The following is a 23839-nucleotide window of genomic DNA, read 5'->3' as shown; positions in this document are numbered from 1 at the left end:
TTCATGGAGCCAACAAAACAACACGAAGCTTGCTAGTGGCAATCTTCCTTCTACAAGCCATCTGGGTTTTGTGTATGCTCGGTGACAGACGCCTTCTCCAGGTAAGCAGCCGAAGTCCTAACTATTGGTGTAAGAGCAGTAAGCGTGAGCTGTTTCTGTATGAGAAAACATCCTAGATGATAGTGTTCTTAGAGAAAAGGACTCCACTTTGGTTTTGTCAGGGTAGATCCTGCCCCGATCTCATTCACAAGCACCACCAAAAGCAATGTATGAGCACCAGCAGTGCTGCATGAGCACAGCAGCGATTCAGCTGGCTCTCTGTTATGTCGGAGGGCAGAGGAAGCCGTGTATCTGGAAGCATGATGTTTATTCACATCATGCAGTCTCTGTGCAAAGATTTATTTTTGGATGGAACAACACAGTCATTCCGATCAAAGCCACAAACTACACTTTTAATATGTTGATGGCTCACAATTTTTTTCCTTTTATAAATAGAAACTTTCTGGGCCTGATGAGAGAGCTTAAGAATATTTATTTAAGAAATGAATCACGTTCTGATTAAGGCTTTCATCTTTACTTAATTACTTAGTAACTCAGTGGGTATTCTGTAAACACCTAAGTGACAGGTACCTACAGATAATTTTTCTGCATAAACATTTTACCTTGAGTACTGTATTTTATTATGCAAAGCACATAGGACATATGACCGTGCTAATTACACTGATTAGGAGGGGCCTAACCCACACAATTTACATGGGCCTGTTAGAGGTAGGTGGTTCTCAAAGGGGATGAGATGCACAGAAATTTCTAAAGGACAAGCTCTTTGAATGCATCTCAGGTCTTTCCTCTAAAATGAGATACCCCAAATCACTAGACACTCTTACGCCTACCACGTGCGTGGATCACCAGCTAAGCATCGTGCCTTGCTAAAGCAGCAGGGAGGACCGTGCTGTTTTACTCTTGCATTTCCACCTCCCACGCAACAAAGAGCAATGCAGAACAGGAAATGTTTTCTCCTCCTCCAGTGGGGAGCAAAGGAGAGCCTGCAGTGCGCACAGTCCATATGGGCTTATCTACCTGCCCCCTGCCTCTCCCCATGTCAGCTGCGGCAGGCTGAGGTCATGTTGGTGCAGGTTGTCAGGAAGAAACGAGCAAAGAATTAAGTAGGGAAACATGACCTGAAATGCAAGGCGGTGAGAAGACCGCAGTGAGCTGAACAGGTCAAAAGAAAGCATACAGAAATGGATGGCTAGGCCCCCAGGGAATGGGGAGAGAGGTGGTCTGGTCACCCGTGGGTGAAGATGTGCAGCGTGTGTCTCCAACTGCAGCCCATTGCCAGGAGCACAAGACATTCGTTCTGTTTGTCTTTTTGGGGCCTCCTTCCATAGAGCTTGGGCTCCTGGTATGGAGCTGTACAATCCAGGTAGCAGCCCAGACTGCCACACGTAACCAAAGCCCGGATCCCCCCATGGCTCCGACACAACCTGTAGCCATTTTACCTCAGGAGAAGGGCAGAAACTCCGTGCGTGCTCTGCATTGACTCTGCCTGTAGAAACCTCTTCTGCAACAAAGCTTCCTATGGCAAGAGCCATGTGGACAGTTCAAAGCAGTGGCCCTTCCTCCCCACGCCAGCCCCAAGTGACCATGACGACACAGCGTACACACAGGTTGCAGCCGTGGGGCTGGCCCACGGCCCAGGCTGGGGACACTCCAGCCCAGCAGTGCCAGGGGGAGACGTGGGGCACCCCGGTGCCACCTTCGGGTCCAGCCCCACAGACACGTCTGCCCGTGAAAGCCTGCTGGGTGCTCAGTGGGTGGAAAAAGGAAGGAAATGAGGAGAGAAGCTACCCATTTTTTTCTCTTTCCGTTAAATCTTCTTAAGCATTTTATCATAAATTCAGTCCTTATCAGGATTTTTGCAAGGTAAGCTTCTGAATTATTTTTTTCTGCATTTTAGGAATAAGGCGGTTATGGGTGAAAGATAGCCAAAAAATAATAATAATAATAATAATTTGCAGGCAGAGTCATTCTTGTAACTTCACAGGCTCTGTCTCACTGCTGAATTAGGAATGGCCTAATAAATCTACATAAAATATTTTTATCAAATTATTAATTGCATACACATATATTAGACACAAGGCATAATTACTTATAACTCCTTGTACATATCCAGTTTTGTTCTGTAGAACAGGTTTGCTAACTTCTTTAGCTACCACAGACTAGCACAAAATGCCTGAGCAGCCTGACGTCTGACTGCCAGCACTGCCGGGGTTCCTGCACCACTGGGGAAAAAAAAGGAGAGCTCCCTGTAGGCCAGGGAAGCGGCGAAATGCTACCGTTCTTACTTCTGCTGTAGTTACGTGCAGTTTCTTCTGAAAACCTTGAAATGGAAATTGTACGAAACCTAGAATACAACAAGTTGGACCTCTGTGCCATAACCATTAACAGCTGCCATGCTGTAAACCAGGTAGTTTACTGGTCTTGTTGAACATCTCGTCTCAGCCGAAATTTACAGCTCTATTTGCACATCCAGCTCTGACCAGAGCTACCACTTAGTCTGCATTCATGCAGCTAGGACTGCATGCCCAGCCTTTTCCCATTTCCCATTTCCATTGTGGTACATTATAATCATTAAAAAGTTGATATTTCATTGTTTGTATTCCTGACGTGATCTTTGTAATGCATCCACTGCACTTTTTAATTATTAAGAATAATGAATTTGTGATATAACGACTCAGGATTTAGTGGAATGATACTAAGGATGGTATGACCAATGTTTTCCATTATTATCAATTGATTGTTGCTATAAGGACATGTCATGAGATAGAGTAAGTTAATATAAATGATCAAAGTGCTTTCTTTTTTTCCAGGTTTGAATGCCATGACACCATCACAAGAGTGGTGCTTGGTTTGCAGGCAGTGTAGTTAGCTGATTGTATCCATTGCTTCACAATCACTAAATTCACTGCCATCAAAACAATGCACAGGATTCCCTGCTACAGCCTCACTACAGAAAACTGCATGCCTTACAACATCTTTATTCCTAGTGCAAAAATATTAATAATGTTTATTTGTTTACAGCTTTATTTCCAGTAATTCTCATTTAGCTTTCATGTCTTATTTAACAAGCTAGTAAGTTAAGGGGTTTCTAAGCAATGATTAAATATTAAACTCCCTGAATGCTATAAACGTCTTTTACTATGATCACTTTGCTTAATGTCCAACAGTTTTAATAATGGAAAAAATGCAGACTTCATAGTGTTAGAACCTGCTATAATAGGTTTTGTGGTTTTTGTTTGTTTGTTTGTTTTTTAACAAAAAAATCACTCTTCATAAAAGTTGGAATTGGAAGGGAACTGTCTCTTAGATCAGCCTAGTTACTAGGCAGTGTAGTTAGCTGATTGCCAAAAGTAACAATCACTAACCACACAGCCAGGTAAAAAGGCTTGGAAGATATCTCAATGGAAATCAGACGCACAGGAATTTTGACTACAGAAGGCAGGCAGACTGACCTCCTTGAAGAAGCATCTAAGAAGCATCGGTCTAATAGACAGGCAGGGCAGTGAAATTAAACAAGTGCAATGTGCTGGACCGCCTGTCACACATGGAAGAGAGGTCAGTGCATTTATCAAGCCAGTGTTGCATAACTGTTTGTATGCTCCTGAATGCATGTTACATTTCATTCACAATTGTTTTGCCTACAGAACACTCAAAAAACATGATAGCAAATTGGAAGTTTTATTCTTCCTAAAATTTGTAGACATCAGCTCCAGTTCTGATTGTACTCATCTCAGCCTTACACTTGCCTAAGGCCACTGTTGCCAAAATTCACTTCCATTTACTCTTGCTGAATAAATAAAATTCAGCTTTGTGATTTTTTAATGAAAACGAATGCTGTTTTAGTCAGTGGATCGCTCTCTGCTAGACACTCTACAAGTGCAGACTGAAAGGACAGTCCCACAGAAGGGACTTGTAAGTTTACTGACTTCCAGTTCCACGTTCCCTTCTTACATAAGAGCTTTAATAACATCAGCCACAGAAATACAGAAGGAAGTTATGACTTCACCTGATGTTTGCAAATAAAGTTTTTAAAACAGAAATTCAGCAGCCTGGAGTAAGCATCCTGGGAAAAAATACTTTAATGGAATGTTTTGAGACCACCAGGTTTGAGGGCAACTGGCTACCTGAGGCTGATGAACTGGGAGTGTGGTGGCAGGTATTCCCTGTCCCACAGAGGCCTGTGTCTAGGTGTAAGTGAAAGATGGCCTGAAGAGACTTGAAATGAGATGTCCGAAGCTGTCAGCCTTCTGGTGTCCCATGCTTACTGTGACAGGCAGTGTATCACACAGCTGGACCCAGGCTCCCTGGGCACATCTGTGCTGCTGCATCCCCCTGAGATGGCTGCAGTGTCCCCTCCTGCCACCCAGATGCCCGTGAAAAGGGAAGGGCCCCAGCAGAGGGGTAACGGGTACCTACCGCAGCAGGTGACGGTGACAGGAATGTGTCAGCAGTGTGGGCAGCACCAGGGTCCAGACGTCGTTTCGCTTCCTCGAGGCCACAGGCCTGGAGTGGGCAGGTTGAGCTGGTGACGGCCACCTTACGGAGAGGAGACAGCAGGCTGCAGCCCCAAGCGGTGCCATGGGCACAGAGCCAGGGCAGTGCCCCACAGCACCCGACGGGCCCCTCGTCTTTGCTGGCTCGAGCCCAGCTGATGTGGAACATGCCCGTATCTTCTGGAACTCAGCCATGCTCCCGCTGCCGCTCGAGTCCTCTCTAGGCCCTGCCACCCTTCAACGTGAGGGAAACCTTCCCCTGAGGGGGGTCTGCCCCATAAGGGGACATGGCCCCATCGGGGAACCTTGCCCCTTGATGGGACCTGGCCCTGTGAGGGGACCCGGCCCCATGAGGGGACCCAGCCCCATGAGGGACCCAGTCCCATGAGGGGGCCCTGCCTGCAGCCCCCATCCCCTGTGCCTGTGCCCTTTCCAGCCCTACACGCACACCCTGCCCCATACACCTACCCTAGGGCCCCATGCCCACCTCAGGATCCCCAAAACCTTCCTGAAGGTCCCTTACCCTCCCTGCACCACCACCCACCACCTTCCCAAGTGCCCTTAATGCCCTTTTTCTTTCCAGAGGGAAGTACTGCTCTCCAATGCCCGCTGCTTCCTCGCAGTAAGTATGGCTACTGTATGCCCCCAGCTCGTGAAACCTACGTAGCCTAAATTTCTGTGAGGAATTAATTCGGAGGAATGAATAAGTCATGCCAATAAGCTGTGGATGACAGAAGAGCCACAGCTCCTGCTTGACAGATATTTCAGCTGATACCTACTGTCTGGGGATCCAGACACTCACTTTCTGAACAGCCCCAAGGTCTGCTACAGTTCAGTTGCCCTCTGCAAAGGACAGTGGTAGCAGGAACACTTGGTAATTTGCCTCTCATTTGCCTTATTTAGAAAGTGAGGAAAACAGTGAGAAAGAGAGAATCTCAGAAGCTCAAAATGTGCAGAAAACTAAAGTAAAAGAAAAATATCTTCAGCAGGTAAGAGCCACTAACCGCAACTCTTTTCTCATAAATATTCCCGTTCACTCTTTGTATGCCAATTGGTGGAATTCTGGAATTTTGGAAATGCAATTATGAACAGTAATAAAAACGGCCTGGACCTGGCCCACAGTTAGGTTTGCATGATGCAGCTCCGTTTTTTGATGTTTAGGTTAAACTTATTCCCAGCTGGGAATAAGTTTGCTTGGGACAGGGCTGAAAGGAGTAGGCTCTATAGTTAATTTCTTCATAGTAAGCACGTAATGTCTGTTCTGATTTAATATCTAAAAGAAGCCAATTGAGAGTTCCCAGATCCAAAAGTGGATAATTTGGGGTGGGGGGTGGGGGTGGGGGGGCGGAATCTACTGCTGCGTGCACTTTCACACAAAAAATCCTGGCATACAGACATTGAAGCACAGCTCGCAGTTTAGGTTAATTTCTTAGTCGCCTTAGCTATTAATAGATCTTCTCCATTACTCTGTGCCCAGCAGCAGCTAGTGCCAAGAGTTCATTGAGTGTGAGATGCGGGAAACTTGGTAGTGAGTGGTTATTAAATCAGCTTCCATAGGACTGCTTCTGCCTCAGCCTGTCACTCAGGGACAGGTTTAGGTGATATTTTTAGAGGTATAATTCATGAGCTGTTTGACCAAGCCATTGCAAGTTTTGTAGAAACTACTCAGCTGCAGAGCAAACTGTAGATTTTAGCAAGTAACATCAAAATTGAGTTTCTAGATGACATTGCCTTTCCAAATGAAGGCGCAACTGGGATACCGCAGAGCCTTTCAGGCTGGACCCTTCTGGGTTGCACAGATTGCTGCTGAATTCAGTGGGGTTTTACAAAAGCAAACATCAATCTGCCACGGTACCACCCAGTCAGCACTTCAGTTATTGGTTCTTGTAGATACTTGTGTTCATAAAACACACCCTCCATTTACACCAGATTAGCAGGATTCACGTTTAAAAATTTGCCCAAGCATTAAATTGACTATGAAAAAAAGCAAAATAAGTGACACGGTATCCAGATCTTTGATGTTCATCTCCTCCAAAACAGTGAGGTTGGACTGTGTATATAGAGCTTGGGGTTTCTCCTACTGCTTTGCCGTAAGATGCAGACAACAGTTGTGCTTGCTTTCAAGGCACTGATGTAGCCTGTAGATAAAAACTTTTCCTGAAGTCACCATTAATCTAAATCATGAATTGATGTTCCACATATATATCATGAGTACAATTCACATAAGTAGTGGAACCTAAGAAAACTAGTATTAAATATGTGATAACATTGCCAGTCTGACTCTGTAATGATACTACATTTTTTTCATTTTAGCAAAATGTTCCACATTTTTACTGAAAAGCCTCTAGCCTGTATTTGGGAAGCAGGCCAGATGAGTGCAATCTGCAAGAGGTGCAGAAAGGCGCTGAGGTCTGCAAGTCTTTCCTGCAACTCAGCAATCCTCCTTTTCTAATTAATAACACCATAATGCATCTCATCCATTATCATCAATTAGCCTTCTTTCTAAATTCTGGCTAAAGCCAGCAACAGTTCCCTGATTCTTCCGTTCATTTTTTATTTTTTTTTTTTAATTCAGTAACAATAGATGATAGCAAGGTTTTGCAGCTTTGGGCATCTGGCAGCTATACGGATGGCTGATTAATTTCAGTAAGTAAATTACTTTCTAGAACTACAGGACATGCTATAAGCCTCAAATATTCTAAGAAAATGAAAATTAATGCACTGAATGAAATAAGAATAATGTACACATTATTATCAGTCATAGGTGTCATTTACTGTTCAAATCCAGATTTCAGACTTGATTCAGACATTCTGTTCCTGCAGCATGGCCCCTAGGTGAGCAAAACCTGGAAACCCTGTTGTGTGGGTCCAGGAAGTGAATTTTGTCTCCACAGTAGAACAGGGTCAGAGTTTTTTAGAAAGAAAAGTTTGCTGCGTTAACACTCTTATTTTACAAACTGACAGCAATTTTTTTATTAGAAGTGCTTATTTTAATTAGCTAATTTCATTGGAAATAGGACTGAAGCACATGGCAAAATAGCTCTTGTCTTTTAGAGCATTCATTTCACTGGGCTACTCTGCAGTTTAATTCTCACAGGCTTTACGGGGTACTTCATGATTAACAAAGATATTTCAAAACTATAAACCCTGCAAATCTGGATAACCAGTTTAATCCATTTAAAATAGGAACGCCTAACTTATCTGAATAGATCTGTGTATTATTACTAGATGGTTATCTACTCTGGCCCCTTCTTTTGATATTGGTCTTATTTGCCTGTCTTTAGTTAATAAGTGCTAAGGTAATGCTCTACCAGCTCATTTTATCATCAGGTGTTTTGGGTGTGCTCAGCAGGGGCCTGGGGGCGCTGATAGCCCTTAATGGCCCTGAGCAGCCTCCCTTGGGATCTCCTTCACCCATGGCAAGAGCTCATTTAAGCTCAGCCCTGGGCTCTTGTTTCTTTCCTGAGTTAAAGGGTGGGCATGTCTCCAACTCCTTCTTGGTAGGCATGTCCAACTCTTTGTTGGAGTGTCTTATAACGTTTTACTAGGAATTTTTGAAAATCCTGTAATATGCTTTTACTCGGCTTCAACAGGAATGTCTCACTGTATCTGAAAGGTGTTCACTTCCATGAAGAAAAATGTATGGGTGTGTTCAAACGTCTGGGAATCAGAATACTAAAAAACTCTCAGTAGGAACGGAAGCATTGTTCCTTAGAAATTCATTCTTTCCTTCAACTGTATAAAGAGAGGAGCTTTAACAAGTTCTGGGATGTGTGCTTTTCTTGAAGAGAGGATAACCTGGACCATTGATTGAAAGGAATCATTAAATGTTAAAAATTATCACCATTTTAAATCACTTCTACGAGATATCAGAGGCTGGCTTAATCCAAAACTGCGTAGTGAAGACAGGCTATCTCTGGTTGCACCTCTCAGATGAAAAAGGTTTTGTAATGAGTCATTATGCAGATGGAAGTCCTTGAATTACCCCAATCTTATAACCTCAAGATGCTCACCCTAGTTCTTAGCTTTGATAAGGATTTTTGAGTTTACAATGAAGTTAAGTAGCACAAGATTTTAATTCATTTTTCTGAAATCATTGTAGTAGATATTTCTTTTCAGGCCAAGAAAAGAGAAGATATACTAGCTTTGCTGAGGAAACAGAGAGAAGAAAGGATTGCAGTAAGTGTTTTTTCTGATTATGCTCTAGATGCATCTCAAGGTTTGTGCATCCTTACGAGATGGACAGCGTTGCAAGGACCATGATTTAATGTATGAGGGTTTATGGGGTGTTGCAAGCTGTACCGTGACAGCAGTCTTGCATAGCATAAGCACCTCAGTTTGAACTGATTAAGCATAAAGAAAAGTTGGCTACATTTTACAAACTGCCCACGCAAGAAGGATCCTGTAAGCTGTGTCATTATGAAGGTGTTAGGCCAGGCGGTAGGAAGCAATAGGAAACAAGGCACGTATGAAAAATGCTGGCTCTTGAAAGTTAGAGCAACGTGGGACTGAGACATACAGCAGAAGCAGTAACTAGTGCTGTCAGAATGGTGGAGAGGAAAGGGACCGGCAGCATTTCTTGTTGAAGGCCCTGGATTCCTTATAGATGCATAATGAAAGGACTTTGGCTATTTAAATTACACCATCTTTAATACAGTTATGTTTAAGTGGCTATTTTTTTAGTTTAATTTGCCAGAAGAATCTTTACAGACTGTTCATTGTAAATGTAGTTGCTTAGGTTGTTTTTCATTGTTGTCTCAAGCTTTTTTCCACTGAAACACTAAAACTCAGTTTACAATAGAGCTATAAAACTGGCTGTAGGTTTGGCATGCTCTGCTCCCTAAAAAGCTTTCTTAAACCGAATTTGAGCATAAAAGGAAGAACTCCAATTAGGGATATTTATTATTATTATCAGTAGTGAACACTAGATTTACTGATTTATAATGTTTTTCTGTGGCATGGACGGATGTTTATCAGGAAAAGAAAATTCAAGAATAAGAGGTCTGTATTATATTAGGCAATCCTTTCTTTCAGTTGTAATTCACAAGATACAAAGCAGAGATAGATGAGGTTTTGCCCCATATAAGGTTAAACATCTGTTCTTTCGAAGAAACTACATATCCTGATTAATACAATTTAATTACACTTGATAGAAGAGAGTAGAACTGAAATTTTTAAGATAAGTGTAGTGATTTGAAAAGTAACTTGGAAAACAAGATTTCAAAGGATACTTCCAGAAATGACGTCTTCATTTTGGACGTAAAAGCACTCTTTTTTTCATTTAAGCTTTTAAATTGGTAAATATTAAGTACTTCCTCTTCTCAAAGTTCATTAAAATGCTGAATCAAGTATATCTGCTTTATCCAAATTCCATGCATTAAAGCTAGGCCTGAAACAGAACATGAGACTGTTCTTCTGACAGAGTAACTCATACAAATTTTTTATTCCTGATTACTCAGGTACCATATTAGCACATAAAAACCTCCCATACTATTGCTAGAATAATCTTTTATTTCAGTGTTTATATAAAGCTGTCTTCCAGGATAAGCAGTAAGTTTAGAATGAGCTAGTGATAATCATTGAGTCTTTTTCTTTTTAGAAAGAACTGATTTCTCATCCACATAAACCAAAGATCAAAGCTGATGAAGTAAGGTAATGAAAATACTCAAAAATAAGTCTTCCTCTATCTAAATAGTCGGGATTTATTTGGGGAGAAAAGATGCTCTGTTTTAATCACTCTTACTATTTTGAAAATGTCTCTTTTATCCTGTATTAATATCTGTTACGACAAAACTTAGAAATGGGAAGGCTGAAAGCCGACTACTGCTATTGTTCTGTACTTCTTTACTCTTTATATGTGTTCCATTTATTTTTAGATAGAGGTTGAGGAAGGAAGTGGAAACTTAGACATTTTTTTTATAGTCATGAAGAGTTCAATTTTGCTATTCTGGTTCAAATGCAGAAAGTCAGGAAAAAGATCAGTTGTCAGTGGCTTCTATATTTTTGAAAGGGTCAGGAAATATCATAAAGCCTGTTTATTTCCAGTGCATATCTTGTCTGAATGAGAAAAAGCATGAGTGTGACCTTGTCAGTTGCATCACGCTGTATGGATGCTTTCTTTGGTTATACTTTGCACATTTTAATAAACAAGTTTCCTTGTTTATTTCCCAGCTATAGATCCAAAGAAAGATCACCATAACAGCATGTTACATCATCACGTCATGCTGTGGGAGATGAGTCTGGAAAGGATCTGGAACATGGAAAGTCAGCCTTAATGCATGAATTGTTTGAGGCCAGTGATGTAGATGTGACAGTTGCTAAACCAGGTGGTGAAAGATTCTTTTAACTTGCAGCAAACATTAGGCCTGAGGTTGCTGACAATCTGTTTATGTTAGGTCAGACGGTTTCCTTTCTGGCACTTGCCTGTGGCCTCCTGGATGATGTAAATACTGTTATTTTCCAGTGTCAAAAACTATCTGTTAAAATAAACAGGATCCCTGCAACTGTCAGGTGGGTACTGTGCAAGCAGAAACTGAAGTTTAAGGTCATCTGCTGTTACTGTTAGTCTGGGAGTGAGACGGATTGGAAAACTGCCCCAGCAGAACTACAACGGCATGTTTTGTCTACTGCCAGTGTTGTAGTTGCTTTCCCTTTGTGTTGTCTTCATAAAAGGGATCTCTGTTTCAGATTAAAGAGTGGTTTAACTGGTCTTAACAAGTTGCTTCTCAATTTCAGATGGGCAGGGTTAGTGGTTTCTTTTTTTTTTTTTACTACTGGCTAGTTGTTTCTTTTCACATTTTATCACTAATACTTCGCACTCCGAACTGTGAAGCTGAGGCAGTTACTTCTGCCTTTACTGCCCTATCTATAGCTGGGTCAGTCAGGTGGGACCTGTGAAATCAGTTCTAAATATGCATTTGGGTCATGGGCTATAGTACAGTGGTAAGTGTTTAAACAGTGTAGCTTCTTTTTTTATGAAGTTGCTCTTTATTCCTAAAAACCATCTCATCTTTGAAAATGCTGACAAGGTACCTCACAGCCCTTGATTTAGCAATTCCTTCCTTTTAATGAATGGCATTTATATAATATAAGTGAGGCCATTTTTCTCACACTGGCACCAGTTAAAGCAAGGTGGTGTCAATGAATATCCACAACTTAAAGACCAAGCAATGAATCTGCAGCTTACATCTTCCTTCCAACTTACCATATGGATATGAAAGCTGAGAAACAACTGACAGCAATTCATTTTGAAAGCAAATGCCTCAGGAAAACACTGGGCATTAGACGGAATTAATTCTTAGCAAGGCTATTACCTCTGGAGCTAGCTATAAAGGAAAAATAGAAGTATCTGGAACAGGTGAAAAGGCTGAAGGTCAATGTCTGCTGAGGTGAGCAGCTGTGGGAGTAGGCATAAGCGAACATCCATACAGAATCCTTCCAACCATCATAGGATATGTACTGAAGAAAGCCTAAGCTGTCTTGAACCTGTGCCAAGGACAGCTGTTGGAGCTGTTTACCTAAGTGATACTTATCTGTATGGGTAGGCTTGAAGTTCAGGTTTTAGATAGCAGCTTATGGCCTGTGAAGAAAGCTACTCTGGCTTATTATCCTGCTATATTTTTTTTCATTTAAACGTTTTAATGTTTGGAAAATAAGCATCACTATTTACTGAAGCAAACTCACCCAGAGCACAGGGTATTGATTATTGCTGTATTTAATTAGAATAATTGTATTTTTGTAATGGTCTGTTAGCACTCATTACTGGGAAATATGATCATACCAATTTTACTAATGTCTTGTCAGAGATTTATAGCCTGTATTGACCAGGATGATTCCTGTTTCCAGAGGCAACTCAATGAATGGCTGAGAAAATATGATTTCTAGAAGAGCTACATTTGTCAAAATGTTTCACAGAAAATACACTCTTCCTGTTTCTTTCTTCCTTCGGTAGCTTCTCTTTTGTCATTTCTCGTCCCATTCTTGATTTCAGTGGGCTCGTGATTTGTGCATGTATTTTCACAGGCCTTCACTTTCCCAGTGTTTAAAAATAGAAATACTGATTTCTTCTTTTCTAGTGTTCAGGGGAAATTGCCTAAGTCATTCAGTGGTTTGGCTTTTTTAGCTTTGTTTAACTAGCAGCTTGGGGATTTTCTACTGAATTTGTATTGCTTGAAATGTACAATTTAATTAATCCTCTCAAGTGGATACAGGTCTATCAACGTAAAGTTGTGTGTCCTTAGAAAAAGAAAAAACATTTCTGTGGAGAAAGGCGTTAAGCTAGTATAAGGCACCTCTATACTGAAACATATAAACTGCAACCCTATTTTGAATAATATTGGAATAGTTTTAAAAAGAAGTCCCAGTAAACTATATATCGATAGTGATAAACTCACATAAATGTAAGATGTGTGTCGAAAGGTTTTCCTCCAACCTGAGTATAGAAAGTACTGAGGGCTGCAAAGTGAGGCTGTGATATTCTTAGGCCTGTATTTATTGTCTTGTGCGAGCATGTCTGACAAGTCAAATTTGGTATTGTTTTGGTATAAGTCAGAGAAGGTTTTGCCTGCTGTGGTCCTCTGGCTCAGATTCAGGGTGCTGTGCCATTGTAGCTGTTTGGAAGGATGTGATCGTTCAGGTTCAACTGCACTGATTTGTACAATGAATGAAGGAGGCAGAACTGCTTAGAGTAGGCTGTTCCCGTTGCCTTTGTACATCAACTGTCTATTTCCCCTTTGTCTAGACTTACTTCTCTTCCTGCCTATGAGAAACTAGTAGTATGTGCCTCACCACTTATTTAAGGATGTGGCAAAAACCTCAGCTTCTTGCTAGCTGATTTCCTCCTAGCCCTCTTTTTTCCATCAGTGTTTGGGAACTCCTCTCACCACCGGTACTGTCAAACTTCTGGCTGTCAAGTTCCATCAAAGCTGTGAAATCTTCAGAGCAGTCTTCTGAATGTGAGGATTGGGTACTGCGTTTTCGTGTGCTTATATTTTTAATAGAACTCCTCAGTTTGACAAGAAAAGTTTCAGAATGGGATATGAATGCTGTGCAGTAGTGCACCTGATGGAATGGGGTTTTTCTGTTAGCTTGATTTTTCTTTATAGACTTCTCTGTAAGTTTTGGTATTTATATGGGTATTCCTTTGCGTGGATTCTCTGAACTTGTGTTCTGTAAATTTGTTTTCTACATCTAGTTAGGAATTTACAAGGCATCCCTGTTTAGAGATACACATAGAAGGATGTGACATTATGACACAGAATGGGTTAAAGAGCTCTGCACCCTGGCAGCTATCTTGCACTATTCCTTGTTGTACATTAGCTGCACTTTTCTCATCAACAGATTACTTTCTGACAAGGTTCTGTTATTTCCAGCAGGCAGAAGGTGTTTGAAGCAGACCATCAGGATCAAGCAGCAGTAAAGGCCCTCAAATAGTTCAGCTAAACTCTGATGAAGACAATGAAATATTTCTTTGCTCCAGAAAAAATGTTGTTATCAGAACCGTGTTGCTGTGGACTTCAAGCCATGTACATTTCTAATTTGACTACATTTCTAGTTGCTCATACTGAGACGTGGCATGACAGACAAAGGCTGTGTATAGGCTTGCAGCAACCTATCCGTCATTTTCTTTGTTTTGCTGAAGTTAAAATAAATGCTTAATTGCTTTACTTACTACACTGTTAGGTCCTAATGTGGTGGTAGTGGCTTGGGCAGTGCTGTTTGTCCTCAAGTTTTTCTGTTGTCTTGGCACGACAGCAGTAAACAATGTATGCAAATAGCTCCTTGTCAATCTTCAGAGTCCTTGTCCAAGCTGCTGCCTAAGGTAATTCAAGGGAGTGGTATAATAAACATCCCCTAGACTTGTTTTCCATGGACTTGAGTGGTTCTGGGACTTTCGACTTGTGGGCTTTGAAGTCTCACGTACTTTACTAGTCAGCTTTCAAAATGTTTGCTTCTATGATCTGAAGGGTTGTTATATTGAATATATTCATTTTGTGTGCTCAATTCTCCAAAATTATAAATGGAGAGCAACTGTTTTACCTTTGTTGCAAAATCGTTCTTTAAAAGTAGAAAACAGGTCAAAAGGAAGAGTCTGTGGCTAGTAATAGCGTTAGGATTGCACAATAAACACAGCAAGCTTTGTTATCAAGTGTCTATAGTGTTCGAGTGGTTGGAGTTGACCTCTTTCAATAAATAGATCAAAAAGGCTTCTGTCAGCTACTGCGCTTTCCTGCTGAAAAGAGCGAGATCTTTGGTAATCACTTTGGGGTTCTATGGTACTGCGTTCCCCAGTTCTGCTCTTGATGTGGGAGAGACTAGAAGAGACTGATGCCATGTGGCAGAATATTTACCATTAATTCAAGAAAACGTGTTGATAATGCTGCCACTACTTGTCATGGATATATTCCAATGTTTTGTTTTTTTTTTTTCCTTCAGAGCCATTACAGAAATATTTTCCAATGTATTTAGTACGCATATATGCTAGAAAAAGGATAGACTTCTAAAATGATGAGCCAGGGGGCTTAAGCTTTGTTATGGCAATACCTGCAGCTGTAAAGAAAGTGAGGTTTTTAGTCTCTAGGAATACTAACTATTTGTGATTACTTGGATTACTTTGGTTACTTTCTGTGAAACAAGAAAAAAGCTCTCTAAACAGGATGTCCTTTGTGTTAAGCATTCTTCAAAGACCACATGCACTGGCAGAGCTTTAAGATAATGAAGTTTTGGCTGGTAAAGGCGTGAGTTCAGTCTTAAGCCCAGGCTACTTCCAGTTCAGCTGCTCAGTTCTTCCCTGTAAATCAGTAAAATTGCTCCTATTTGTAAAGTTACTGAAGCGCTTGGGTATTTACTAAACTGACTGTGATCACCAAGGATTTTGGAAATGCAAAAAGTATGCCCTAGGTAACTATCACTCTGTGTTTTAGACATGACAGACTGCAAAGCCATGGCCTTAGTTGATATCTAGGAACTTTCCGACTCCTGGTGACCTGGAGTGGAATGTCTTCACAGCTTTTTACAGGATCTTTTTCTGTTTAAGGTACTGATTTCAGAAATAGCTTCTCCAACTGTATTATGAAGAGCTGGTATAGGTTGGAATTTTTATAAAACGATTAAATTCTTAAAATATTGACATCAGTATCTCAGAGGAAACAGCAGTCCTTGGGGCTCCTGTTTTGTGTCGCCTCGCTGCTCTCCCCCTTCCCGCAGCCTGCAGAAGGCTCCTCTGCACAACTTCAGCTGGAGAGAGCCAGGGATGCCGGAAAGAAGAGCTGGCTTCCTCGCCAGCAGGAACCAGGCGGGGGAAATGCCGGCTCAGCAGTTACTAGCCGCTGTTGGAAGCCAAGTTCCCTCCCGTTTTCGGTCTTGAGACGGTGCCTGAAAGGCAGCCGCGCATCGGCGGCCCGCGGAGGGGCTGCAGGGGGAGCTGCTGCCGCTTCCCCGCCGCGGGTGGCGGTGCCAGGGCCGCGCACACCTTGCCGGGGGCCGGGCGGCTGGAAGGGGAGAGCTGCGAGCCCGGGAGGAGGAGGAGGAGGAGGAGAAGGCTCCTCCCCGTCCCTCCCCTGCCCCAGCCGGGCGCTGCGGGGAGCCGGGGCGATGCTGGCGGCCGCGGCGCTGGGCTTGGCGGCGCTGGGCTGGGCGGCGGGGGCCCGGCTGCCCGGCGGTAAGGCAGGGGTAAGGGGCAGGGGGCGACAAGGGGCAGGGGGCGGGTGGGTGCTCCCCGGCACGGAGCTTTCCCCCCACCACCACCCCCCCACCCCCGAGCCGCCCGTCCTGCCCGGGGAGGGCTCCGCACCCCGGGGGTTTGCCCTGCGCTGCCTCCAGCCCGCGCTGGGTTGTGTGACTGCTCCTCTGCCAAGTCGTGTGGTTTCTCGGCACAGTAACGTCGTCTGTAGCTTGGTCGCCTCTCAGGGTGGCAGCTCGGGGTGACCAGCAGTGTTCTGGGATGGGTTCCCCCCGGGCGGCGTCAGCCGCCTGCAGAGCACGGGACTGGGGGAAGCCCAAAGCCTGGCTGCTGTCAGCACTGAGGTGCTTCCTTAGTCCCACGTACAGCAACTCTCCTCATACCTAGAAATATTCTGTTGTTAATTCTGCCGTGCCCGTGGCTGCAGCAGGACTTGTGGGGCAGCGAGCTCCGGGGCTGGCGATGTATTTTTCCTTCCACGAGCTCTTGCTTTTGATGTAACTGAGGCTTCCCTAGTCCTGAAGCCAGCAGGAGCGGAGGCAGATCCCATGTTAGCAACAAGGAGGTAAGGGGAAAATGTGAGGGACCCTTTTAGCACTGGTTAGGGCTGCGTATCCAGTTGTTCTGTTACCTAATCTGTGTTTGGAAAGTTAACTAGCAATGAAGTCTGGACGGTGATCAACTGCATGAATTTTTTCCTTATTTGAAAGCAATGGCAAGTTTGGCTAATAAAACACAGATGTTCTGCCAGTTAATGGAAAAAAAGTGCTTGTGTATCAGAAAAGAGCCCAAGTGTAGTTTGTGACACTATTTCTAGAGGCTTGCTGCAGATTTGTAGTAACGTTGTGCCATCTCTGCTTTCCTTCTGACTTTCACAATAGCAGTGGACGCGTCCCTCAGAAGAGGTAAGGTTTCTCGCCTTTTTCGCTGAGCATGCATGAGTGTTAAATGACCAAAAGAAGCACAGGTTCTGCCTAAAGATACGTTTTTAAATACTGTTTTTGCAGTACAGCCAGTTTTAATTTCTGTGTAAGATGTTAGCAGACTCTGTGAGTACTTAACTGCTTAAAAGCTCCGCTTTGAAAGGTGTTGGAACTTCCAGTCTCAGAGTAGCCATGGTAGGACATTGAAGAGTAAAGAAAAGCCAGCATAAATCCTGTGGACGGGTTTATAATGACCCGTCCGTGCATGTTCTTGACTACATGATAAATGTTGCTTTTCTCTTGTAATCACTAAATGGTTTTCTTCTGTAAAAGCATGGAGGTTAGCAGATTGTGTCTGTGGTGTGTTTGAAAATAAATATTTACTAAGCAAAACAAAACTGTTTGTTTCCGTAGCCTAAATATTGGGACTCTTCTGTTGAGAAACAGAAGTGTATAATTTTTAGATTACGTATCTTCTCACTTTGATCTCTACTTTCCTTATAATATAATCAACATAAGCCGTGCTGCTTCATGCATGAGAGTCCTTGGTGTATGACAGTATGAAACAGGCACTGGGCAGTCAGTAACACTGCAAAGCGGAGCACTGCCTACAAATCGGACTGCCTGAATGCACCTTGATACACTGCGGTACACTCCATGAAACTGTTAGAGCCCAGAAGCTAAATGATTATTATGTCCGCATGTAGAAGGGGGTCTCTAATCTTAACCATTTAAAGCCCCTTTTTTTGGGGGGTAGAGAGGGAGACGCATCCTTGAACTCTTGTAAAGGAAGTCTTTTTAAAAAGCTGCATAGGTCAGCTTGCTCTCAGCTTGGTCATTGCAGAATGACCAAAACTGCTACATCCGGAAAGAAAAGTCTGAAGGTGCCATTTGCCATTCCAATAATAGAAGAGGCTTTTTACCTCTGTTGTATTCTCCATATGACCGGTCACAAAGTGCAAAGCTCAACCAAATAAAAGCATTAGTGTCCGCTTTCGGTATTAGCAGGTATGGTTTCTGTAACGGGTTTCTTTCCATTTCTGCAGGACAGACAGTTTGCCGGGGTGGAACACAGCGACCGTGCTACAAAACGGTTTATTTTCATGATGCTTCACGCAGGGTCACCTACGAAGAAGCGCACCTTGCCTGCAGAGCTGATGGTGGACACTTAGTCAGTATTGAAACAGAAGCAGAGCAAGGACTGATTCAAAAATTTATTGAGAGTCTCGTAGCTTCTGATGGAGATTTTTGGATAGGGCTTAGGAGGAAAAAGGCAGAGGTAGACAACAGCACAGACTGTGAGAACCTTTATGCCTGGACGGATGGCAGCTCATCCAAGTTCCGGTAGGTACCAGGGAGTGCGACTGACTGGGCAACATCTTGGTCAGGGATTGTCACTTGCCTTCAGCAATCAGAAAGGGTTCTTTCAAAAGAATCAAGTGATTTTGTCCCAGTTGTCATGTGTTCCTACTGTAGTCACTGAAGAGTGGTCGTATCTCCAGAGAGCGGTTCATCCTATCCAGATGATCTGATAATTAATCCAAGTTTACTGGAGTTGTTCTCACTGCTTGCACACTTCTTTTCGTCATTGAACCACAATGTGTTTACCCTCAAAAGTTCTGCTAAGTTTGATTTCAAGCATAAGTCAGTTTTCTAGACAAAAGATATTCTTTAATCCAGGCACAGAAGGTCTGCCGTTGTGGTATCGAAATAGAAGAGAATCTGCTCTAAATATTGGTGGGTTGAGGAAAGCCTTAGCAAGGATGTGCCAGCTCTACAGTAAACTTCAGGCTCAAGAATTTTGCCTGGTAGATATTTACTATTGAACCTGTAATTGGTCATGAAAAACAAACTAGTACCTATACAATGTTCTCTAATCATCATGAATTTCATGCTGCATTTAGTCACTGAACCATGAATTTAATGAAATAACCCAAATGTTATTAAATATTTTATAGCAACTTGTCACCTAACTGCTATGGGAACCCATAAGCGATTTTAGTTGCTCTGGACAGAACTGAATAAAACTGAATAACTGAGCCAAGGAAAAGATGTGTCGTCTTGACAAGGGGAAGTGGGGTGGTGGTAGGGTTGTGTTGGGAGGAAAAGGAGTACAGGGATATGATGATTGAAATGTTATTGCTTTAACACGTGTGATTTTTCCCTCATGTTGAAGACCTTGGTATATCTGGAAGTATTTCTACGGTATAGGATCAGCTTCCAAGAAGTGCTTGGCATGCAGAATATTGCTTGTTCCAAAATTAGTGGGTATTGAACATTTTTCAAAATGAGGATATATAATCTTAGAAGTGCTTCTTAGAGATGCATAGAATGCCTTTTCAGTAATGATTATATTATAGAGTGTTAGGTAGTGAAGCCTACTTCCTACATCCCGTGTGGAAAGGCCTTCCAAGTTTTCCAGTGGTGAAGTTTATTACAACCTATCTCTCAAAAAGGTTTTTTTTCATGTTAGCAGTTTCCTAATCAGAAAAGAACAGATTCTGTCTTACCTATTTTATTTTCTTATTAAATGCATGTCAATTTTGTAGGCATTGGGCACTGAGGCCAGAAAGTAAAATTATTTTGACAGTGTGCACCGAAAGTCAAAGTTCTGAGCTTTCCTCAGCCTCACAGGGCTTCTGCAGTATCATGGAAAGTGATGTCAGGTCTTACTTGATATGTTTGTTGTGTTTTCTTAGGAACTGGTATGTAGATGAGCCGTCCTGTGGGAGTGAAATCTGTGTTGTGATGTACCACCAGCCATCTGCCCCGCCAGGTGTTGGAGGTCCTTACATGTTTCAATGGAATGACGACAGATGCAACATGAAAAATAACTTCATTTGCAAATATTCTCTTGGTAATGAGTCATTCTGTAGCTTTAAAAAACACCCTGCTCCCAGTCCCCAAGAGGAGGTATGAGGAGATTGTGGTATCGATGTAAAAACAATCTCAGTATCTAATATCTGTAGGTACTTGCCTTGTGACTTATGAATTCTGAGATTTTTATAAAATATTTGAGATTTCAAATGGGGCCCGAGAGGGAGAGAACATAAAAAGGGTGCTTGCTTGGACAATATTCTGTACACTTGGTCTCCCTACACAAACTTACAAGGAAACTTATCTTTTTTCTTCTAGAGAAGCCAACAACTGCTCCAAAAGAGAACTCTCCAAGAGGTCAGTTACAGATACTTGCTTTTCTTTACACTATACTGACTTTCAGGAGAAATCCTTTGTTAACGTTCATTGTCAAGGACCCTCACAGACTGCATGCTCCATGAGCAAGAGGCATCCTTGCAGTCAGCATGTCCCTCCAACTGTTCTGTAACCCAGCCTGCAGAAGCGCGGTCCTGCTGTTGGTGCAGTACCTGGGGCTGCTGGACGCGCTGCAGAAAGCTCAGCAGAAGAGCACCAGTAGACCTTACACCTCTCTGCAGCTGGCAGTCTCTCCCGTCCCCTCTCACCCTCATCTTTTATGTTTCTTAAGCTCTTGCAAATAACACCTGCAATATTAACTAAGATGCTTCTTTCCAGATGTCACAACAGAGCCCTTCAATCCGGTGTTCCCAGAAGAACGCCATAAGAAAGATGCCAATGTAACAGTTAAAGAAGCCAAAGGTATGCTGCTCATTCAACACCTGGCCTGTCTTCTCTCTAACTCTGCAGGCCCACATCTCAGATGTGGCTGCGAACACTCAGCACTTTAATTTGAAGTGTTAGACCTTAAATGTAGAAGTCTGAATTTAGGCAACTGCATCTGAAGGGGGGCACTCTGTTAGTAAGCTTATTATTACTCTGTTAGTAAGCTTATTATTAACTATTAAAACCCTCCTATTCTTTCTTACCACGCTGACTTACTCCTACAAATTCACAGATCATAACACTCCACTCTCTGAAAACTTCTGCTTTGTAAGTTTTCAGAAGACAGCATATCCCTAACTCGCACTGCTGTTGCCTTGTCACAGTGAGACAGAGTAAGGGTTAGTTTCTCATCGTGCAGGTTTGAGCTTATATTATTTTAACCTGTGCTACAAGATGATCAGTCTATTGGAGTTGCTGGCTTTGCAAGGGTGTAGATAATGCTAGATTATGAACAAGACTAGAAATCCATTGAGGTGTGATGGTGCTGCCTTGTGTAACTTAATTTTTCTATGTAGTTCTGTGCATGTTAAATGCAACTAGAAGTGAATAAAAGCTGGAATCTCATTTTTACCCCAGAACCTGTTCAGAGTCTTGCCTACATCCTCATTCCCAGCATTCCTGTGCTGCTTCTCCTGATGGTCATTACAGCCATCTTCTGTTTTTGGATTTTTGCAAAGAGGCAAGTGACATTGTTCTGTAATAACTGAACCTGTGATATCTTGTCCTGACAATAATTTTACAGCTAGCTACAGACCTCTGTAAGGTGCTCTGGAGCTGACTGCTTTCAGTCAAGTTTTTAAAAAGTAGCATGGATTCTCCAGGCCAAGTTACTTATGAATAACATTTTAAATAAATAATAATAAAAGAAGTGTTATTTTATTCTTCACAGATAGACAGCAGTTAGGGAATAATGTAAAACAAAGTGATTTTGAAGGGTTAGCATTTAAGCTTCTTTATTAAAGAAGAGATTTTCAATATCAGAAGATCCCCTTCAAAAGTGAAAACCTAATAGAAATAAGAGGATGTGTGGTTGGAGCAAACGGTATCGATCAATTTCTTCTTGCTTTTCCCTGGGTGCATAGTACCTTTGGTGGGGATGGTGGCAGTGGTGTTGGGGGTGTCAGCTTTGAGCTCTCATTGTGCCAACACACCTGGAACTCCTAAGTAGTAAATGTCATCCTGGGTCCAGGCTCTGAATGTCAGCTTTCCTCGAGGGTCATCTTTAGATTATTTTAAGAGAGGTGTGGTATAGTTTTGTTTGCCTCTGTAAAAGAACATGTTAGACTTGTCCTCTTTCCTCCGTCCCTCAGGAGACGGGAACAAATGGAAGCAAGCCCAAAGGAGGAAGATGCCTGGCTCTCTAACCACAGGAGGAACAGTCCAAATCTGGAGATTTACAAAGTAATCAAGAAGCAATCTGAAGCAGATCTGGCTGGAACCAGGCCTGACATTAAGAATTCTTCCTTCCGCACACAAGAAGAGAAGGTGCTCGACAGCCTCTCCAGGGATTATGATGATGTGGCAATGAATACGTCGAGCGGCTTTGTGACATTGGCTAGTACTGAAAGTGGCTTTGTGACCAATGATATCTATGAACTGTGTGGAGATCGTGTGGGGAGGAGCAAGGAATCAGCCTGGGTGGAGAATGAGATTTATGGATATTAAGGAAATGGACAAAAAAGCCTGAAATGTGGATGACAAAGCGAAATGTCAACACAAGTTAACCTGCCCTCCCCATGCACTTGTTTGAAAGATAGCATATGGGAGGTTTGCAGGTTTGCATCATCCCTGTATTCTTCTTTTTCTCTGAAAGAATATGGCTTTTAAAGATCTAAACTGGAAAGTATTTATATATCTTGCTCTGCATCAAACCCCCATTTTGCCCCAGCAGTAGCTCAAGTCTTGATTACTTCTTGCACTCCAAAGAAGGAAGTATTAATGTCCTTGAAATTAAAGAACAGTACGAAATACCTATTTATTTAAACTGACCTGCTCATCTTCAGAGGCACTGAAAGTCAAAAGTCAATCACTGGGCACACTTTCTTTTATCCTAGGCGTCCCAAAGGAAGCTGCCGTGGTTGCAGGGTGGTCATTTTTCCTACGCCAGCCTGTCCCAGCTGTGTGGCTTCCCTATGACGCTGGCAGGCACTTCACTAGGAGAGTACTGTGGTTTCTACTCCTTTCCCTCCTAGTTCTTACTGCCAAGGTAGCGTGTATGAGTCGTAGCACAGAACGGTGTTACTTGCACCTTTAAGCTGGTTTTTAAAGAATCTCAGTAAGTGCAAGAACCTCCGTAAGTGCAAGTAAGTAAGTGCAAGTGTCCCCTCGCTTATCCTGGAAAAAGGAATTGCAAAGCAAGCAACAGGGGACTTCACTCCAAAGCTGAAGGAAGAGAATGGTATACTCCAAAGCTTTCCAGTCTTGGAAATTGCTATTGGAAACTACCGCAGTCTACTTAGCTGTCCAGAGAGGTGCTAATTTGACCTAAGTGACAAATAGCAGTTCCTTTCTTGTAGAAGGAATAGCCAGTTGGAGGGTTTTTTTTCCTCCTCGGGCCTGAGACCTATACTGAATTCCCCAAAGACTGACATCCTGATGTTAATTTCCATAGAGATAGTTTTTCAAGAGGTAGGTGAGCATAAGAAACTGGATTAAAAGTAGTATTTTGACAGGCAAACTACAGTATGGTGCTAATCAGTTATAGTAAGCTGTTGTCTATTTACAGGGGCTTCATGTATTCCAGTATGTAGATTAAAAAAGTATCAAGGGGAGGTACTGAGGAGATGGTTCATGAAATTCCCACGTGAAGTGGGAGAAGGAATGATATCTTATTTTAACATAGTTTTCAAGGTATTGTTTTGAAGCCACATTAGATATCTATTTTCCAAACATTTAAAGGAGTAGAAATAAATGATGAGAGGGTATAGCTGTCATATAACTAAACATAAATTCAGGTGATGAATGAAATGAGAATTTTCCTGAAAAAAGTTCAAAAATTTTCAAATTAAATATTAATCTTCAGTGCATTAGGAAGAAGACATACC

General features: G+C 42.4%; 2 protein-coding genes across 7 annotated transcripts; both read left to right on the top strand.

The window, feature by feature from the left end:
• Positions 1-1631: 1631 nt before the first annotated feature.
• Positions 1632-15741, top strand: HOATZ (HOATZ cilia and flagella associated protein). 3 transcript variants are annotated; one of them, XM_040534397.1, is made up of 7 exons: positions 1632-1923; positions 2871-3615; positions 5137-5175; positions 5457-5542; positions 8673-8732; positions 10153-10205; positions 13928-15741. In XM_040534397.1, the coding sequence occupies exons 2-7, from the start codon at positions 3582-3584 to the stop codon at positions 13983-13985; spliced, it is 330 nt and encodes a 109-aa protein (XP_040390331.1). In that variant the 5' UTR covers positions 1632-1923; positions 2871-3581; the 3' UTR covers positions 13986-15741. The 3 variants fall into 3 exon arrangements, with proteins under 3 accessions (XP_040390331.1, XP_040390330.1, XP_040390332.1); XM_040534396.1 differs by having other exon boundaries at positions 1633-1923; positions 13925-15741; XM_040534398.1 differs by lacking the exons at positions 1632-1923; positions 2871-3615 and having other exon boundaries at positions 4809-5175; positions 13925-15741.
• A 361-nt stretch (positions 15742-16102) lies between these two features.
• LAYN (layilin) lies at positions 16103-22638 on the top strand. Of its 4 annotated transcripts, none has more exons than XM_040534392.1 (8): positions 16103-16212; positions 17115-17138; positions 18203-18500; positions 19856-20013; positions 20292-20330; positions 20688-20771; positions 21372-21474; positions 22106-22638. In XM_040534392.1, exons 1-8 carry the CDS (start codon positions 16146-16148, stop codon positions 22458-22460), a joined length of 1128 nt encoding a protein of 375 aa, XP_040390326.1. In that variant the 5' UTR covers positions 16103-16145; the 3' UTR covers positions 22461-22638. The 4 variants fall into 4 exon arrangements, with proteins under 4 accessions (XP_040390326.1, XP_040390327.1, XP_040390328.1 ...); XM_040534394.1 differs by lacking the exon at positions 16103-16212 and adding an exon at positions 16261-16798; XM_040534393.1 differs by lacking the exon at positions 17115-17138 and having other exon boundaries at positions 16124-16212.
• The last annotated feature ends 1201 nt before the right edge of the window (positions 22639-23839 follow it).

The sequence above is a fragment of the Cygnus olor genome, chromosome 22, assembly GCF_009769625.2.
Source record: "Cygnus olor isolate bCygOlo1 chromosome 22, bCygOlo1.pri.v2, whole genome shotgun sequence".
NCBI classification, from domain to species: Eukaryota; Metazoa; Chordata; class Aves; order Anseriformes; family Anatidae; genus Cygnus; species Cygnus olor.
This window is presented reverse-complemented; position numbering and strand designations above follow the sequence as displayed.

Bases quoted from the DNA above. Each gene is read 5' to 3' on its own strand.
- HOATZ (XM_040534398.1), top strand. From the start codon at position 4,938: ATGAGGGGGCCCTGCCTGCAGCCCCCATCCCCTGTGCCTGTGCCCTTT. The intron at 8,733-10,152 runs GTAAGTGTTTTT...TTTTCTTTTTAG, and splicing joins AGAGAGAAGAAAGGATTGCA to AAAGAACTGATTTCTCATCC. The intron at 10,206-13,924 runs GTAATGAAAATA...TGTTATTTCCAG, and splicing joins ATCAAAGCTGATGAAGTAAG to CAGGCAGAAGGTGTTTGAAG.
- LAYN (XM_040534392.1), top strand. From the start codon at position 16,146: ATGCTGGCGGCCGCGGCGCTGGGCTTGGCGGCGCTGGGCTGGGCGGCG. The intron at 16,213-17,114 runs GTAAGGCAGGGG...CTTTCACAATAG, and splicing joins GGGGGCCCGGCTGCCCGGCG to CAGTGGACGCGTCCCTCAGA. The intron at 21,475-22,105 runs GCAAGTGACATT...TCCGTCCCTCAG, and splicing joins TTTTGGATTTTTGCAAAGAG to GAGACGGGAACAAATGGAAG.